General features: G+C 35.5%; 2 protein-coding genes across 4 annotated transcripts in view; one reads left to right on the top strand and one right to left on the bottom strand.

Moving 5' to 3' along the window:
- Positions 1 to 19,173, top strand: part of Fstl5 (follistatin-like 5) — a 64,359-nt gene extending 45,186 nt beyond the window's left edge. For all 3 annotated transcript variants that reach the window (XM_083048058.1, XM_083048060.1, XM_083048059.1), the window contains 16 exons: positions 6,308 to 6,409; positions 7,916 to 8,057; positions 9,025 to 9,264; positions 10,521 to 10,699; positions 12,278 to 12,412; positions 12,678 to 12,810; positions 13,431 to 13,591; positions 14,057 to 14,180; positions 14,593 to 14,886; positions 15,028 to 15,149; positions 15,236 to 15,373; positions 15,447 to 15,662; positions 15,876 to 16,026; positions 16,107 to 16,307; positions 16,433 to 16,579; positions 16,885 to 19,173. In XM_083048058.1, coding sequence (XP_082904184.1) covers positions 6,308 to 6,409; positions 7,916 to 8,057; positions 9,025 to 9,264; positions 10,521 to 10,699; positions 12,278 to 12,412; positions 12,678 to 12,810; positions 13,431 to 13,591; positions 14,057 to 14,180; positions 14,593 to 14,886; positions 15,028 to 15,149; positions 15,236 to 15,373; positions 15,447 to 15,662; positions 15,876 to 16,026; positions 16,107 to 16,307; positions 16,433 to 16,579; positions 16,885 to 17,114 — 2,715 coding nt within the window. In that variant the 3' untranslated portion in view covers positions 17,115 to 19,173. The remainder of the gene's footprint in view (positions 1 to 6,307; positions 6,410 to 7,915; positions 8,058 to 9,024; positions 9,265 to 10,520; positions 10,700 to 12,277; positions 12,413 to 12,677; positions 12,811 to 13,430; positions 13,592 to 14,056; positions 14,181 to 14,592; positions 14,887 to 15,027; positions 15,150 to 15,235; positions 15,374 to 15,446; positions 15,663 to 15,875; positions 16,027 to 16,106; positions 16,308 to 16,432; positions 16,580 to 16,884) is intronic.
- Positions 981 to 4,617, bottom strand: LOC145941814 (hemolymph lipopolysaccharide-binding protein-like). The gene is made up of 3 exons (XM_083048136.1): positions 4,353 to 4,617; positions 3,139 to 3,673; positions 981 to 2,625 (listed from the first exon to the last, which is right to left on the bottom strand). Exons 2-3 carry the CDS (start codon positions 3,613 to 3,615, stop codon positions 2,329 to 2,331), a joined length of 774 nt encoding a protein of 257 aa, XP_082904262.1. The 5' UTR covers positions 3,616 to 3,673; positions 4,353 to 4,617; the 3' UTR covers positions 981 to 2,328.
- Positions 19,174 to 19,214: the final 41 nt, after the last annotated feature.

Here is a 19,214-nt window from a genome sequence, read left to right as displayed (position 1 = left end):
AAAGTGGTTCGTAAAGTATAAAACATAGTATAAATGTTCAAGTAAGAATTGCTGCGGAAAAGTTACTTCTTGTCTTTTTGCGAACTTTCGCGTAGCGTAGAAACTGTATTTAATGAAAGAAGAACCAATTTCGTTGAGATTTACTAAATCGACATTTCACCGCGAAACTCGCTTCGTTAGTGATTCCGTTAATAAAAGGTAAAAACGGACTTATACTCATTTATATAGTCATCCAATCTGCAACATGATGCCGCAATTATTGTCGGTCATAACAATTGTGCAAGTCACACAATTATTAACAGACTTTCGCCTCTAATAATGCAGCTCGAATAGAAGAATTTTAACGATGTTTAAGCATTTTTCATTTAAAAAAATCTGATATTCTCGGATCTCTTGCTCTCGCGAGCAAAATATACGATATTCTGTATTGTGAAGATCATCTCGTTTTATTACATTACATTCTTCTATATTTTGCAAAAGTGTTGCATAATATTTTATATCTTCTCTATAGATCGTAAAAGAGATTCGCGTATTGAAAATATTCTCTTTTTTCCTTCAAAAAAAAATATTATTTATGTCAATATTTTTTTTCTAACTTAAAACACTTTTAAATATTAGAAACAAATCATATTTCGTGTATTACAAATGGACAATGTAATTTTACGCTTGATTGAAGAATTTATATGGAAACGTCACATAACAGTCGAGCATATTTCTCTAAGCGTTATATTCTTTGGAAATTTATAAAATTTGTAAAAACCACTCTCTCACAGGTAGACCGCGGTAAAATACGAGTTTTATCATTTTGTTAGAACAATGCGATGTTTGAAAATCAAAACGTAATGAAAAAAGTTGGACGTGGAAATCGACATTCTGTAATACAGCAGCTTTTATTTTATTCGCATATAAAGTATTGTATATGAAAAAATATAATATCAAGGCGTTTAAAAGATACATATTGACTCGCGCGTTTCCGCGTTTTCCGGTAGCAAATAAGGATATTGTAAAGCGCGCGTATATCGATACGATATCGTATCTCGATAAAATAATTTCAACATGCCGCTCATGAACGTGAACATTTCGATTGATTTCACGTAACGCACGGAAATTATAACCATCCGCTGTTCGACATTCCGCGCCCTCGATGGCTACAATTTTCGACGGCACGAGCAGTACGATTTCGGCATCCGAAATTAGCTTCCAACTTCATTTTCCGCGTGCTTCTCAATTTCACGCGGGTGTAATTTAGAGAGCGGGGGTTCCAACTCAAACTCGAAAACTTCCAGCAGCTCTACCGCCGCGCCATAAATACAAACCGACGGTTTACATCGCTCGCAATATCGGTTTACATTGCTCCACTTTCTCTCCTTCTCTTTTTCTCTCTCTCAATCGATGCCTCTATAAATTCTTTATTCTCCGAAACGTAACGCTATATTTCTCGTAAACATAAATTGCCGGGGTACGTAAGTTATATTGCGGCTGTGTGTATAACTCGCGGAATAAAACTATCTTGCGCGGAGAAAAATTCGGACCGGGGTATATCGATCCGATTTGTGATATGCGACACATATGTAGTGATAACGCAGATTCGTTATATTTTCGTCGATATTTAATTTGTAAGTATATCGTTCGCGTATAATGATTGCGTTGCGCTCTGCGGTGGTTGATACTGTAACGCAATATTGTTCTCCAAGTTGCTGTAAATTCATGCGACGTAATTTAACGCGTAATGGTATCAGTTGTATCACAGCGGAGAGAGAAACTTCCAAGGTTTAAACTTGGAGGAGAATACGACTGTGCTCGAGCGATTAATTAGAATAGCTAATTTGAACATCGACAATGTATCAGTGCGATCCATTTATATTGTACTTTGTTCGTTAGCAATTAAGAAAGAGGAAAGAGAACGAGAAAGAGGGGGAAAAAAAGAATGAAGAGATTTTTCGAAATGTTCGAAAAATTGAAAAAGAAAAAAGAGTGTAGGAAAAGGTCTTTTATATTTACATAAAAACGGGTCAAACGGATTGCATCGGCGGATTGTCCTCTCGTAGAGAGAAAAGACGGAAAGGAAAACCTTCGAGGCGGACAAAGTTTTCAGAGAGACATCTCGTCGTTTTACAGAAAGAATAGAGGAAAGACTTGCTCTCTCGCTCTGTCTATTCAAAAAAGAGCACATCTTCGCACGAAGATGACGTCTGCATAATGCAGCTATGCGCTACGATAAGTCCGCGGTACGACACGTTGCACAGCCGCGGCAAGGGTGTATAAACCTTATGCGAACGATGCTTAATCCCTGACGGTGAATCCCCCTGCCGAAGCCCTCTTTCTTTTTCAGTGCAAAGCGTGCATCAGCGGAAGTTCACAGAGAAATGGAAATGAGACGTCGCACGCGACGTCGTCCATGCCACCCTCTTTCATTAAGGCTCCGCAGTGCTGCTTGCCACCTCCGTTGTCGGGCTGTCCTCCCCACTTGTCGCTCCACCTGGTGTAACCGGTTTTCGCCAGGGAATCGCCGAGCAAGGTGACCCATTCGCCTTCCTTGTAAAGATCGTGTATACCCAAGAAGGCCTCGTCCGGATACGCAGCGCCTTTGATCGGTCCGGAGCGATTAAATATCTCCAGCAGTACCTGAAAAGGGATCGAGGAAAAGATACTGCAGATAGATAATAGTTCAACTGATAAAACGATAAGGGTGTGGATCAAGACAACGTCATATGGATCTAACAGATAAATAGACCACTCAACCAATAAGGGTGCTTTGGTAAAGTTACACTCGATGCCGCAACCTGTTGACTGTTTCGTCTATACTAGATGTGGTGGGAGATAAAACTGTTTCAAATAAAAATTCTTTCTCATCTGCTGCTGCCTCATTCTATACAGACTATCCAAGACTATCCGGGTCTTGACTATGAAAGCTGATACTGAGACCAGAGATTTGGTAATGCATTTACAATGGACTCATCTAGTCCGGGATCTTAATGTATAGAGGTACGATACTCTCTCAGGCTCCAGCTATTAATTATTATGTAAACTCCGCTACATTACTCGACGCGTATGTTGAAGATCTCGTAGGTTCGCAGAAAGTTCTACAGAGAGATCAGATAATGATTCGCGATCGAGGGGGGATTCGGTTTCTCTTACGTGCTCTTCGGCGACAGAATTGACGATGGCGAGGTGGCCGCCCTCCTCGTTGCACAACTTCCTCGCATCGTTCCACGTGGCGGCCCTCGTGTGCATCTTGTGGGCGCCGATACCCACCGTGTAATGATAATCATCCCGCATCGGGGCGCCGCGCAGAGCAACATTGCACGTGCATAACATGCCGTGCACCATCACGTTCTGGCTGTAGAATTGCTCGAGATGTTGCCGCCGCTGCTGCGTCAACCAGTCCGATTGTCCGGGGATCGTCGACGTGCTATTGACCGACGACGGCGGGCAAGAACAGGCGGATTCCGGATTATTGATGCTCGCGTCCTGCGCATCCCCGTTCAAATTCGCGTCGCCTGGGACAGTCGTGGTCCTTTCGGGAGACCCGGTCTGAGGAGCAGCCGAGACGAGAGACGACACTTCGAGAGCACCCAAGAGCAGCGCGATGCAACCGACGAGTAAACAGTGCATTCTTGCCAGGAATCTACTCTTCTTCGAAAGATTGGTTTGCGAAGCACCCTTTTGGGATCTGCGACCGATCATTAAGCTTGGAGAGAAGATACTTTTCACACACGATAAAAGAAATGTCAAACTATTTATAGTATATTAATTAAAAAGTACGATATATAAGAAATAAATTAATTTAAAATGACATACTGTAATATATTTATATAACTTTCATGACGTAAAATATAGCGCGATATATATAATAAAAAATATAAACAAAGAAAGAAATTTAATTTTTATAAAAATATATAAAAGTTGAGTGAGAGATAAATTATAAATTATAAATAATTATATGAAAATTATACATATAAAGATATATTAATATAGATATACTTTTAATATAAAAATATAAGATATACTTTTAGAAAATTATACGAGCAAAATTTATTGTAAAAACCACAAGCAATGAATTCATAAAGAAAATGCTAAATTCTAATTATAATAAAATTAGAATAAAAGTATAAGAAATAAATGAATTTAAATGAATGAACTTAAATAACACAGTAAAATATATATCATTCTTATGACGTAAAATATAATGCGATATATAATAAAAAAAAATATAAAACAAAAAGAAATTTAATTTAAAACTTAATATAAAAATTGAATAATAAATTATAAAAATTATATGATAACTATATATATGTAAAGATATATACTTTGAAGAATATATAGGCAAAATTTAACTTGATTAAACAAACCTTAAGAAGAGGAAGATAAGGCCCGATTCGTGTGGCAATTATCACGTTTGGCGCGGATAATTATCACGTTTTGGAACTAAATCACGAATCTTCGCACGAAATCTCCGCACAAGATTCACCTCGGATTTCGAATCTCTATCTGACTCGTTCTCCGAAATATTTGTATTGAAGGAACACGTGTTTACCGAACTGGGATCGAAGAAGAACTAAGAGGCCCTTGTGTGTTGTCAGCACAGACCTTTACACATCCCTACCCAGCTGCTCGACATACCGAGGCAGGCTAAATGGCCCGGCCGAAAATACTGCTGTATTTTATCATCAGCAATCGTTCAAGGACCGACAGCAGTGGTTCACAAACGAGATCTTTTTATATCTTCTGCCTCACATGTGTCTGCAAAAAATCAGAGTAAACCGAATACTTGGAACAATATATATAACGAGAGGAATTTATATTCGCCGTTAAACAATAGGTCTCTTAACAAAGTAAAGAAGATATAATTAAATAAGGAAAATATGATTCAATAATTCAAAATGATATTTGAAAACATCATTAAAAATCAGATTAGGCTGAAAAAAATGTTTCATGTCTCTTACTTTGCCAATATTCTTTTAGCAAAGTGTAAGAGAAATAAATATTTTAAATAATTATAATATTACATATATATATATATATATATATATATATATGTATATTATTTGAATATTTCTATTTTGTGAAATCTCTTACGAACGATATTTACACGAATTTTATAAACGATATATATAATTTTTTTATAATAAAAAATATTCACAGAGCGATTGGCAAATAAAGTATTTCTTACATAACCTGATGTCAATTAATGGGCGAATCGATATACACTTTCGCATTCCCGTCACGAAAATCGTATCTTCGTAATTCGTACATTCGAATGCCATTCTTATGGAAAATTTCTGAGCGTCGCGTATAAAATATAGACTAGGCAGGAAGTTAATCGGAAGATTTAAGATGGGCCAACCTCTACCGTGTAAACGTCTCCGTAATATAGCACTGTGAATTTCCAGGCAGAATCATAGTGATTCCTCCTTTCTTTTCGCGGCGTATATATCTATTGAAAGAGCTTCGGTGACTTTTCGGTGGATCAAAAGAGCATAAACTACCAACCGGTTAGATAATATAAAAAAAGTATAACTTGCTCGCGCTATTAAATTTTCCGGAACACAATGCCACAACTGTCGCACAAAATGAAAGTTGCCCTATTCAGGACAAAATTGTTTTAAAAATTTTATGTGTTAGTATCCTGCGTCTATTTTCTGTTTTACAATCATTTAGCTTGAATCTGAAATTCAAATATCGGAGAAAGATTGCGAGAGAAAGTATACATATTTGTATTTACATAAAGAAAATATATCTCCAGAATAAGAAAATTATAAATAAATTTCATAATATGAAAGATAGGAAGAAAGAGTGAGAGAGAGATAGTTTTATATAAATTAACTAAACATCAATAAAACTTATTGTTAGTTTATTTAGCGTTTAAGTTATCTTCGTCAATATTTAATAGTTAATTTAAGTTTTATTAAAATAATAAAATTTAATTTATTTTAATTAATTTAAACTGTTTCAAATTGTTTTAATTTATTAAAATTTGTCAAATTTGTAATATACACATATTTAATATCTTTTAGATTTGCTTTATAGATTAGATTTTATCTTAAACTTGTACATATATATTTTTATTCTCCTAGATTAAATCTGCTCTTATAGTTATTGCAATGGATCCTACTACATCTTTCTTAAAACTATCAACATAACCGAATAATGTGTATTGGATTAAGCTACCTTCGTTTAGTAACCTTTATCAAGTTACGTTCTTAAAGTATCCTTTCTTTATTTGCTCCTAGAAATAACAACATGAAAGCAGACGGTTTAAAAGAGTAAAACGATGTAATATAATATAATTTTTGATATTTTTCAGATGCGACTAAAGTCCTGCCTCGCGACCTTCTATCTCCTGTTGCTTTCAATCATCTCGACCTATATCGCCCCGGCACTCGGTTCCGATATACTTCGATACAAAGTAAGTACATGTACTTTTCCATCAACCTTAATATATTGTGTACTTTTATTAAATTTAAATTAGATTTGTAAAGACATAATCAAAATCGCTCTTCAAAATAATTTTAATTTAAGTCGCAAGTCACAGGATGAAAAGATTAAGAAGTTGAGTAATTTTTAGGTCAAAAGGCAATTCGGCCATCGAACGATTAACAAGATTTTTCTCATTCCCATCTTCTCCGTCAACTCGAATCGAACATAATTACTGCAATTAGTTTTAATTAACTTTCTTGCATTTCTACCGTCGTATAATCGCTGCTGGATATTTCTGTCTCTTTAATAAAGAGCGATATAGAATAAACGATAGTAAATCTCGTGAAAAGAGAAATAATTAATGTTACATTTTAATTTTATATCCTGGAGAGATCTCACGTAAAAGAGAAGAGACCGACGACCGGAGAAGATAAGCGAACTAGAATTAAGTTCTCTCCCCCGGCAAAAGAGCTTCCGTTTCAAAAGTCGCGACACAAGTTACTGTCCGATTATACAAATCTCTCACGTCTTCGCTGTATCCACTTTACCGTGTTCTCGACCCTCGCCAACATTATTACTCGCATAAACCCTCTGTCTGAAAGCTAGATGACCGCTAGATGAGTATATAGGTACCTCTTCGCCGAGGATAACGGATCCTCTTGGCTTTGCTCCATCAAACGAATCCCCCGCATCATCTGGCAGCGACTCCTGGTCCCAGCAACCCGTTTACGTTCGCGTACATTGACATTGTATGGTATTTACCTGAATGAGACCAACCCCCGTCCTTGGGGCTGGTTCGACGCGCCCGTAATCCGATCCGGAAGTCGACGAACCCCGTTTCTCGTTTCCTCCTGTGCAACTCCTCCGGTCAACCTGATCCGGCGACTTGAAGCGACCTCAATTGTCGGCGATGAATAACGCCGAGCGGAGCGGAAAAGGAGCTTTACGTCTCCGTGAAATATCCATGGACCATTAACTTCCTCGCGGAAAATGCGTCGCGACTTTGCTGAGCACGCTCTTGATTTTTCCGATTCTAGATTCGCGAAATCATTGTGTCGTTGAAAAATTATTTATTTCTGTATAAAAAGTAGATAAATTAACGCTCAACTATAAGCATCTTAGATCCTGCTCAGTATTGAAAAACGTTATTGTAATTAATAATAAAATTTAAAGAAAGAATATAGTAATATGATTTTTTAAAGCTCCGGTTATTTGCAATTTTTTAAATTTTGATAATTATTTTTAATCGATATCGTATAACATATAATATAATACATGTATAATTTATATATAATATGCACATATAATATGTAATATAGTTCTAAGATACTATAATTATATGTAATAGTATCCCCCAGAAACGTTGTTATAATCTTTTCAATGCTATCCTATTGACTAGAAAGTATGATTTGTCAATAACATTCTTACGAGATTGCTCTCTGGGAAAAATTATATAATTTTATCATAATATACCTCTGACATTCATCGCTTTTAGCGTTCGAGATATCGTTATTTTACGGCGGACAACGATGATGATGGCGTATCGCCGAGCGCAGGAGGAATTCGATCCACAACATCGACCTCGATAGACGATGCATCCACCACAGATTCGGAGGAATACTGGCACGCCGGCAGGAGTGAGTAATAGTCGAATCTCCCCGCATGTATACGTTAATCAGTAATTTGCCCCATTCGGGAAGTTTAATCGGATCGCGATCAGCGAGATTGTACGTACGTACCATTCTTGCGCCATTATTAAATCAGCCTGTACGTCGCCAAAATTGCATAGAGCACCAATCCTACGATCAATAAAATCGCAATGACGTAAAAGAACGCGCACATGACGAGGCGACGAGAAACGCGAATCAAAGAAAAGAATAACAGCAAAACAATCACGCATATAGAGAAATGTTACTTTTTTTTATTAATAAAGCATCGTTTATAGAATTTTTTTTTCTTTCTGGAATTTTTTTAGTACGCGTATCATAGATGTATAAATAAATGATATAGATAATAATATAGATTGCGCGTTAAAAAATAATAAGATGCAAAAATATCATTAAATTGCACTTTCGAAATTTCCAAAAATATTTAGTTTCTGAAAGAGCTCTCAATCTAACGTGCGTCATCGATCATGCGAGAATAAAATTGTCTCGTAACACACAAAGCGGAAAAAGAATAGCGGACATATATCCTAAAATGATTCGGCAGTTACAATAATAGTCCCAAAGTGCGATCTGACGCGCAGGCGGGGGTGATTTATTGCAACAAGATAGAGTATATGGTGGGTCGCCTTATCGAGAATGATTGGCAATTTTATCGTGAATTCGCGGTTGAACGAGATATTCCATTTTTCAAGCATATATATATATATATTTACATATGTATGTAAGATATGTAAATGCAATCCATCAATCGCGCGTGTTTCGTAACATACGGGAAACCCCCGGGAAACGAGATTCGCACCCCCCGCTTACAATAAAGAGAGGAAGAAAGAAAGATAGTATTGCACCCTCCAACTCTCTCTTTCTCTCTATTGTATCCATCTCGCAAGAATGTCTCCGCGAGGATAGACGCGCGAACATCTTCCGCTATTTCTTACAGACGGCAATCCGTGCCTGGAGAAATATTGCGGCGCGGGAAGAGAGTGCCAAGTTTCCGCCAAGAATTCCGGCGAGGAGATCGTCGCCGCGTGCGTCTGCGTCCGCAGATGCGCGCGGCGGCATCGACCGATCTGCGCGAGCAACGGCAGGATTTATCCCAATCGCTGCGAGCTGCATCGCGCTGCTTGCAACGCCGACGTGCAGCTAACCACGCGCCGGCTCTCCAGGTGTCTGAGCAATGGTGAGCACGTGTTCTCCAGCTCTCTGATCTCTCTCGTATATGTCTCGTACAACACAGAGAGACGTGGGCATCCGCAGAGAGGCAAGAGGAGGCATTTGCCACCCCCCTAAAATCAGCAAAAATTAAGTATCTATCCTCCCTTTGAACAAACGCTGAAATTTACTTGAACATTTTTTAAAAAATAACAAAATTATTATATATTCTAATTCTGGACTGACATTTTAAATTATGCTCCCCCCTAAAAAAACTCCTGCGGACGCTCTTGCAGAGAGAAAGAGAAAAGAAGCATTGCCATAAACATTGCTTTGCAATATTGAAACCTTCCCTGAAAGATTGCGGATGAATATTGTAGAGAGTGGTTTTCGGGAGATGTTTTTTTTAAATAATGCAATATTAACGAGCGAAGATAAGAGCTTTTGTGTGTATGCTCTATATTTCGTAGGGGTATTTTTTTTTTGCGATGTAAAAAACAACGCCAGGCTTCTCGCGAATATCCTTTAATCCTTAAACAATAATAAATGTGAGAAGAGGAGAGCTAATTTTTTTACTTGACACCGAAATCGATTTTCCCTTATATTTTCTAGCGAAATGGATGAACGCTCCTCTCTGAAAGTTTATCGACCTTCTGTGCGCTAGATTGTCTACTTGATTTTAACTCTCTGTCTATTTAACTTCATTAATTATCAGATTTGATTGTCTACTTAATTCAATTACTTGGCAAAAATTGTCAGAGCTCGAGCTTAATATCGGATGAATAAATCAATTAATATGCCATTATATCCCCTTTTAGATTTTAATTGCCAGTTAATAATGTAAAATTCGAATCTTTCGAAACTGAAGTGTCGATACATATTAGCTACTGTATGTAGATTAATCGCGGCGCTTTTGATGCAATATATAATATGCAAATATATATAATTAGATATAACTTTTCATAATTAGACACGCGTGAGATATAAATAAGAAATAAATCTCATTAAATTCATGAAATATATACGGATCAACCAAATGTCTTTACCGATACTTTGAGCTTTCGCTGTTTCAGAAATTTGTTGTTTACTTTAAAGGGAAACCACGATCTTTAGCAAACTTACAAAACTTTGCTTTCGTTATAAACTCAATAATAACTTCCAAGTTTTCTATTAATTTATGGCAGCCGCGCGCGGTTTGTTAAGAGTTGTAGCAGAAAGAAAAGAAATGTCGTTACATCACGGTAACTTAAAGTTTATAATGGAATGTAATTCCGTCATTTCCAGGTAATTACAGCGCGCAAGCACGGAAGGATTTCTTTGCGTATCACGCCTCATCCGAAGGCAAGAATATCCCGTATAAATCCAAGAATAAGATAAAGCATCATCCGGCGAGCAAATCGATCCTGCGAAAAAACGATCACGATATCGAGAAATGTTCGGCGCAGGAATACGAAATTATGAAAGTATGTCATACTGATTTCGACCCATAATAATATCCGATAATCTCCGATAAACGTGAATAATATGTTATATAATACTTTAAAATCAAATAATTTTTTTTTTTTTTTACGGAAACTAGTTGATAACTGTCAAAAAATATTAATAGAGTTTACATAATTTATGTATGCGCAGTATAGGGTCCGCGGCAACAAAGTATCGATTTTTAATATTTGAAGGCGAGCAAAAAATTCATCGATTATATATTTCGATAGTACATTGTTACCAGAAAATTTTGGTACCAAGCAGACACCAGCGTATAAATTTTTTTATTTAATATACATAATTTATTTGTGCACACTATAGGTTCCGCGGCAATAAATTATCGGTATTTAATATTTAAAGGCGAGCCAAAAATTCATCGATTATATATTTCGATAGTACATTGTTTGCAGAAAATTTTGGTACCAAGCAGACACTAGCGTACAAATTCTTTTATTTAATATACATATAATATAAGAATGCGCCGCATAGGGTCCGCGGCGACATAGACCCATATATTGAATTTTCTTTTATCGATAAAAGAAGATTTAGAATATAGGCCATTGTATCGACATTTAATATTTTAAGATCAGCCAAAAATCCATCGAAATATACGAGCGATGAATTTTTGGATAGCATTTAAATATTAAATGTCGACACTGGGTCGCCGCGGACCCTATGCGGCGCATTCTTATATTATATATATTAAATAAACAAATTTGTACGCTAGTGTCTGCTTGGTACCAAACAATGTACTGTCGAAATATGCAAGAGATGAATTTTTGGCTCGGCTTAAAATATTAAGAATCTATACTTTTCTGCCACGGACCCCGTACTGCGCATACATAAATTATGTATATTAAATAAAAGAATTTGTACGCTGGTGTCTGTTTGGTACCAAAATTTTCTGCAATGTACTATCAAAATATATAATCGATGAATTTTTGGCTCGCCTTAAAATATTAAATATCGACACTATGTTGCCGCGGATCCTATGCGGCGCATACTTATATTATGTATATTAATATTTTATCAGCTAATTTTTATCAAATAAATATTATTCGATTTTAAAGTATTATGACATATTATTTATAACATTATTATATTTATTCTTATAACATATTGTTATTTTAAAATTTGATTAGCAAATTAATTCTTTAATCAGCTGATTTCTGTCAAAAAATATTAATCGAGTTTAAATAAATAAACTCTATATTTTTTTTACAATATTATTTTTTTAATATAAATTCAAAGAATGGCGCGCTCGTAGCGCGCGCTTGTGTTGTTCTTTAAATTTAATAAATAAATATTTTTTAATTTAATTTAATTTAAGAAGTTTAACATATTTTATGTTAAAAAACAATATATAAATGTTGCTTAATAATTTTTGTAGTTTACGGATTTGAATTGTGTTTTATCTAATTTAATTTGATATCGAAATTTTTCCACGCAGAAAAATTTATCTTTTTTGTAAAAACAGTTTTAAATTATTATACACGAAGCGTAAATTTGATAAAAGAGATGTATTATCGCCAGATTAACATTTTATTTATTCGCCGTAGGACAATTTGCTCCTGTACAGCCACGCGAGATTAATGGCCGAAGATAATCACAGTAAGGAATACTTGGTCAGCATCATGTTTTCTCACTACGACAGAAACAATGACGGTAATTTGGAGCGAGAGGAGCTCGAGCAGGTGATTTAACATTGGATGTATTTTTCCGTATATAGTGTTTCTTCATTAGCGTGTTTCTCTCTCATCCCGACTTTTAAATAAACCGTGTAAGAGAGAGAGAGAGAGAGAGAGAGAGATGCGCGGCTCTCTTGCGATGAAATTTATTCGATGGCCGTTACTTTAACGGCCAGTAACGCGATATCTCGCCCCCTCATCCCCATCCCCAAAACCGTTTCCGCTAACGTTCCGCGAATAATCCCGCTTAAATTCTCTCTCGAACATTCAGATCGCCGAGGAAGAGAACATGGAGGAATTATGCGCGGGATGCAATCTGAGCCATATGATCAGCTACGATGACACCGACGATGATGGCAGATTGAACGTTAACGAGTTTTACATGGCCTTCAGCAAGCTTTACAGTAAGTAGCGTATCTGCGGTATTCGTTTGGTCGTTCATCACGGGAGGGATTTACCGAGGATTTTGCGAGCCGACACGATGAAAGAAGGAGATAACGTATAATTATGTTAATTGCATAAGTATTAAAATTAATTTATATGCGTATATAATCCCTCGAACCGCTCTTATTTTTAATTAAAAAAAAACCTTGCTAAATTTTTCACAATTTTTTTATCTCTCGCGAGATATATGTGTCAAACTATCATGTGTTACAGAATAATCTTATCCTCGCGGTTAGTTCGGTTTGACGTAGCGATTAATCATCGGCAAGTAATTTTCTTATGCTAATCCACGTTATAATGGTCTCCCCAGGACGCCTATTGTCCATGGACAATAGCATCACCGTAAATTGTCAGACTGTACGCGCGAGTGCCATCGCGCACATGTATATATATATATATATATATATATATATATATATATATATATATATATATGTGTAAACGCGGCCGCGAGGAATTATTATGCAAAGTTTGTGCAACGGGGCGCATCGCCGCGAATACGATTCAATTTAACCCAAATACAACGTATATACGCATAAGATAATACCTTACGTGAAGACGTATTCTAATCTGATGACAGGTGTATCGGTGGTATCGTTGGACAAATCCCTCGAGGTGAATCACATATCCGCGCAAGTCGGGGACAACGTGGAGATTATGTGTGACGTTACCGGAACACCACCTCCGCCCCTCGTCTGGCGACGTTATGGCACGGATGTGGAGACCCTCAGCGAACCGGAGGTACCTCACTCAAGACAATTCGATCCGTTAATCTTCGGGATGTATCTTGATTTGGGAGACGGCTATCCGAATAAAATGAAATACATATATAATCTATTTATTTAAATTTTAAATAAAAAAAATAAAAGTATATACATATATTTAAATAAAAAAAACATTTTTTTTTTCTATTTTCTTAATTTAATAAATAATTTTTTGAGATATTTTTCTCCTTTTTTTAACTTTCATTCTATATACGTTCTTTCAAAAAATTTTAGGAATAAAATCAAAAGTTTGCTTATTTTTAAATAATAATTAGAAAAATTAACGCAACGATTTAGCAAATCGATATTATTTCTTAAATGAAAGAATCGTATTAATGTCTTGAGAATTAAAGTAATACAAAATTAAATAATATAAATATTAAATAATATAAATATTAAATAATAATGAATATTAAATAATACGAAAGAAACTTGTTTGCAGATTCGCATTTTCAACGACGGTAGTCTATATCTGACCAACGTGCAGTTGGAACATGCTGGTAATTACACATGTCACGCTCTCAGAAATCAAGATGTGGTGCAAACTCATATGCTCATTATTTACAGTAAGTTTTTCAGAAAAAGAATAAAAAATATAAGATATAAGCTGTATATATATATATATATATATATATATATATATATATATAGATTTTCAATCATTTTAGATCTTGATATTACCTACTTACGAAGAAATGAAAAATTTTAGCTGATAAACTAATTGATTTCTCGTGTTATCTCACTTTAGTTAAGTTTAAAATTTCTATTTCTTGTAATTGCTAACTGCTTTCCGCGACTGCTGCTCGTCTTTTCTTTCCTATTCCTTTTATTGCTCACAGAGAAAGAATGTCGCATCTTCTAGAACATAATAAAAATTATAATTTATTATATTAATCAATGAAAGAAATAATTTTTTCCTGTTAAAGATAATCAAAAATGACACAAACACATCTCTTTTTTTCCCTTTTCCTATCTCAGCCGTGCCCGAGGTCAGGGTGACACCGCAGTTTCAATCCAAGCGACCGAAAGGAGCGGCGAAGATGAAGTGTCACGTGGTAGGCGAGCCTCTTCCACGAGTACGATGGCTGAAGAACGACAAACCCCTGAGCGAGGATCGACCGGACAAATACGAGGTTATTGGAAATGGCACCAAGTTGCTGGTCAGGAAGGTCGATTATGCAGACACCGGTGCCTACATGTGCGAAGCAACCAGCGCCGGAGGACTTATGAGGGACATTAGCAGCCTAGTGATTCAGGAGCAACCTACACCAAGTGAGTGAAGAATAAGTCTTGCTCTGATAAAGATCCATGATATTAATTCAATAATAATTAACCATCATCCTTAATACAATGTATCATCGATTATAATTCTGATCTTCTTATATATTTAATCGAGGAATTCTTGCGTTACAGTTGCGACTGAAGAGGAGCGCAGATTCTTCTCGTTTCATGAATGGGGTATCTTGGTGTACGAACCGTCGACGTGTCATGCCTTGCACGAGATTCGATCCACGGACATCATCCCTGGGACTCAGGTGCAAAATCATCCTTGCTGTTTTTTTTTTTTTTTTACCATCTCTTCTTCGCTCAATATTACACGTTGATCCTTGTCTTTTTACAGGAATATGTTTGCGGGCCGAAAAATGTCCCGTGTTCCTGGGGACGTGCCATAAACGTCGTTAATAGATACGTATACGTTAGCCAGCCGGAGAAGAATCGCGTGCTTGTAATTAGCGAGGTGCAGATGATGATAATCGATGTACGTAATATTCCCATTTCATCATCAATCACGTTGTCGCAGACCATGGAATAATTCCAATGTGATCACACAGGTAGTGACTACGGACAAGAATCCCGTGGATCTGCTGTACGTGCAGAATCTCGATTACGTTTGGATATTGAACTGGAGAAGCGAGATGAATGTCGGCGTCAAGACCGTACAGATAATCAAGGAAGCTGCCCAACGAAAGAAACATCATACAGTGCGACCGGAACCTATCGATGCGCAATTCGATCTCGTGAAGGGCCTATTTATTCCACAGCAGCGAGTATGTTTACTCTTACATATTTTCAATATTATATAATTCAATAATATATATAGAGATATATACTATATATTATATATTATAGACTATACAGAGATTTAAAATCGTCTTAAATTATCTGTCTCTCTCTCATCAATAATTTGATTAATTTTGATCATATGTAATATATATAAAGTTATGTTAATTTTTTTATACTAATTAACTCTTACTCCATAGGATACAAAACATACATTCAAGTACGGTTACGTGACCCACACGAGTCAGCACGGGATGTACAAGCTCGATTTAGCCAACATGAGATATACTCGTACCGTGAACTTGGCCAACTACAATTGTGTGCCAAGAAACGTGGAATTTTCGGATCTCTGTACGCAATATTTTTTATTTTATTCTTCGTATTTCGCTCATCTGATTCGGGTTGAATCTAACGATTCGTCTCGTTTCCAGATGGTTTCGTGATATTGGGATGCGAAGAACCGATCACCGGTCGTCCGACTGGTCAAATATTGTTGGACTATCTTACTGATAACGTTCTCGCCCATAAGCCGAACATCCTGGGGAAGCCAGCGATCTCTCCTGATTCCAGATATCTCGTCACTCTCGACAAGCAAGACACCGGAGTCACTCTTGTAGTGCAAGAGATATTGCGTAATATATTTTACATATATTTTCCTCTGCGCTTATTTAGATAAAGGAAGATCTTGTGAAAATTTGACAATTACACTATTATTATATCGTGAGAAAAAAAATTTATATTATCTATATTTTTCCAGCAAACGGACTAAAATTCGCATTCGACGTAAAAACAACTTTAAATATCAGCGATATCGCTTTTTATCCATCGCAGACGACACATAGTTATGATATATACGCCTCATCGATAGACAAAGAAGATATTCTCTTCCTAGATTTGACTACTGGTGAGATAATCTTCGATTTCATTCGAAGATGTTTAACCCTTCTGTCAATGATCAGGGTATCCGAATACCAAAGCAATTTTAAATGTTAAAAGTGTATCGAAACTTTTCTCGGCTCTATTTTATTATTTTCTTTTCTCGGCTGTATATAGTATCTGGGTAGCTATATACATTGACAAAAGGATTAAATATTTTTCAATTTTTCCTAAAAAACGAGATAAGTTTGTGAGACTATTCATCTCCTATCCCATCCTCCTCCTTTATAAATTGATTAAATAAAAAACTAATACACGCGCATGACTTTACAGGCAAAGTGGAAATGATAACAGGTGTGGGAAAGGCAACCCCACCACACCTCACCAAATGGGGTAATCCGAATAGACCGATAATACAAAGCGGTATATTTGGTCGATATATGGTAAGCCCGTCCAACCAGGCGCTCTTTGTTCTAAACGGAGAGACCCGCACGGTGAATTGCGAGATTGGTGGCCTTATACATCCCGGCGCGATTGTTTGGTTTACTGTTTCGCTGCGTTAACGAACGTAGCTACGCGACGACGACAATACGAGAGAGAAACGTACGTATATATCAATACGTATATAAATTGAACATAGGAATCCGAGCGGGTACCAAGCAAAGCCAGTATCGAGAAACTTTAGATGAAATTTAAGAGATATACGTAATAAAGATCAACAGCGGTGTCGAAGAGTGCCTTCATCTTCCCTGAGTAATAATTTTCAAAATGGACATATCGCACATATTCATTTCTGCATTGCGATTGTATGTGATTCGTACTTGAAAAGAAAATAGTAACACTTTCAAAACAATGTATAGAAACAAAAGAGATAATGTATCAGATTAATTAAAATTTATATTGTATTTATAATCATATTTTTAATTTATATATTGTAACTATTATATCTATTATCTCACACGTACACATTTTTAATTAATAAATCAATCAATTAATAAATGTACTTAAGTAACTCATACTGTATAACATGTATATAATTGTCATTAGCGTATTAAAATTATTTAAATATTAATTAAAGCAAAAAAATTTTTAATGAGTAGAAAACAATGATAAAAAGGTTTAAATTTTTTTAAACCAATAATTTTTCGAAAATGAAATTTAGAAGTTTACAGAAGAAAAATTCCTATTAACACCCGCGCGATTTCTCTTTTACAATATTATATAGATATTATCACGCAAAGTAATTCGAGTAAATAAATTAATGAAAATTGTGCATCGCGTTATTATTCGAGTGAATAATAACGCGATGCACAATTTTGAATTTCATCTAAAAGACAATCCACATTTTTAGAAAATTTGTGATAATTAATAAAAATAAAATATATTGTTATCAATACATATCAAATGTAAAACTGTCAAACTCTCAAATATTATATTGCGGATATAGTTGCTGTTTCCTTGATTTACAAGCAATCCTAATGCACACGAATAATCTAAATCAGATATCGAAATCGATATATTTTCGGTAAAGATTTCAGATTTCGATATTGCAAGCGCTTGAAAAAAATTCTCTATATTCGATTAGAAAGCGTTTGATGTATTTTCTCGCATATACGTAGCATCAAAACTTGAAATTATTTTCGATCTCTGATCTAAATACAAGAGGGAGAGATACATTCGTTCTGAAAATATTTATTTAGAGAAGATGAAAGCATTACGCGTGTCATAAAGTCGAGTGTGTGAGAATAACGAGTGATAGGAAACAGACGACGAAGAGATGGCTATAATAGAAAAACGCGAAACATAACGAAACGCTATATATATAACGTAAATATAACAAATATAAAATAAAGCTACTATATTAAATGTACAGCAAAGTGCGCGTATTGAGTAGAGCAGATAGTAAGAATGGCCGAGAAATACGTACCATTAAAAAAAAACTCTTTTCGAAATACGCGCATAATTTTATCCAAATTTTATTCTATATTTACTTTCTCTATCAATTTTCTTTAAATTGCTATAATCGTCTCATATTTCTGCACGCATATATATACACAAATTTATCTTTATTATAATTTAGATGAGGCATCATATTAGCACGCTAGTTATAGGCCTTATGCTGCAAATACATTATACAATCGTATGTCGTCTGCTGTACATTATTTTACGTATAATAAAGAGATTATATATGTTATATGTATTTCGATAAAATTGTACGATGACCTTAGTGTGCATCCAAGCGAATTCGTTATAAAAAAAAGTAGAAGGCCAGGTCTGCTAGATTCGTCTTACGATCCGAAAAAATCGCTGTAATGCAACGATAGTACATGGTAGGTCTTTTATACCAAAAGAAAAAAGACGTCGAAAATCTCCCATCCCCCGAATTGGTTTTACAATAAATAAAACTTTGAAAACCGATTCTGGTTGCGCATACACATATATATGATAAAGTTACAACATAGTATGTTAAAACAATTTATATAGCAATCCGCGCGTGAAACATCAGTATTATATATATATATCGATGCTGCGCTAATACAAGCGCATGTTGAACTGCGACTAGTATGTGTCTTGTAATAAAATTGCAATATAATTAATTTAATAAATAATCCATAAACGTGATTGCGTTTCATAAAATGTGTTTAATATTCTATCTCGCTTTT

The sequence above is a fragment of the Prenolepis imparis genome, unplaced genomic scaffold, assembly GCF_030444845.1.
Source record: "Prenolepis imparis isolate NDT839.2.m4 unplaced genomic scaffold, iyPreImpa1.0 SCAF_10, whole genome shotgun sequence".
In the NCBI taxonomy this organism is placed as follows: Eukaryota; Metazoa; Arthropoda; class Insecta; order Hymenoptera; family Formicidae; genus Prenolepis; species Prenolepis imparis.
This window is presented reverse-complemented; position numbering and strand designations above follow the sequence as displayed.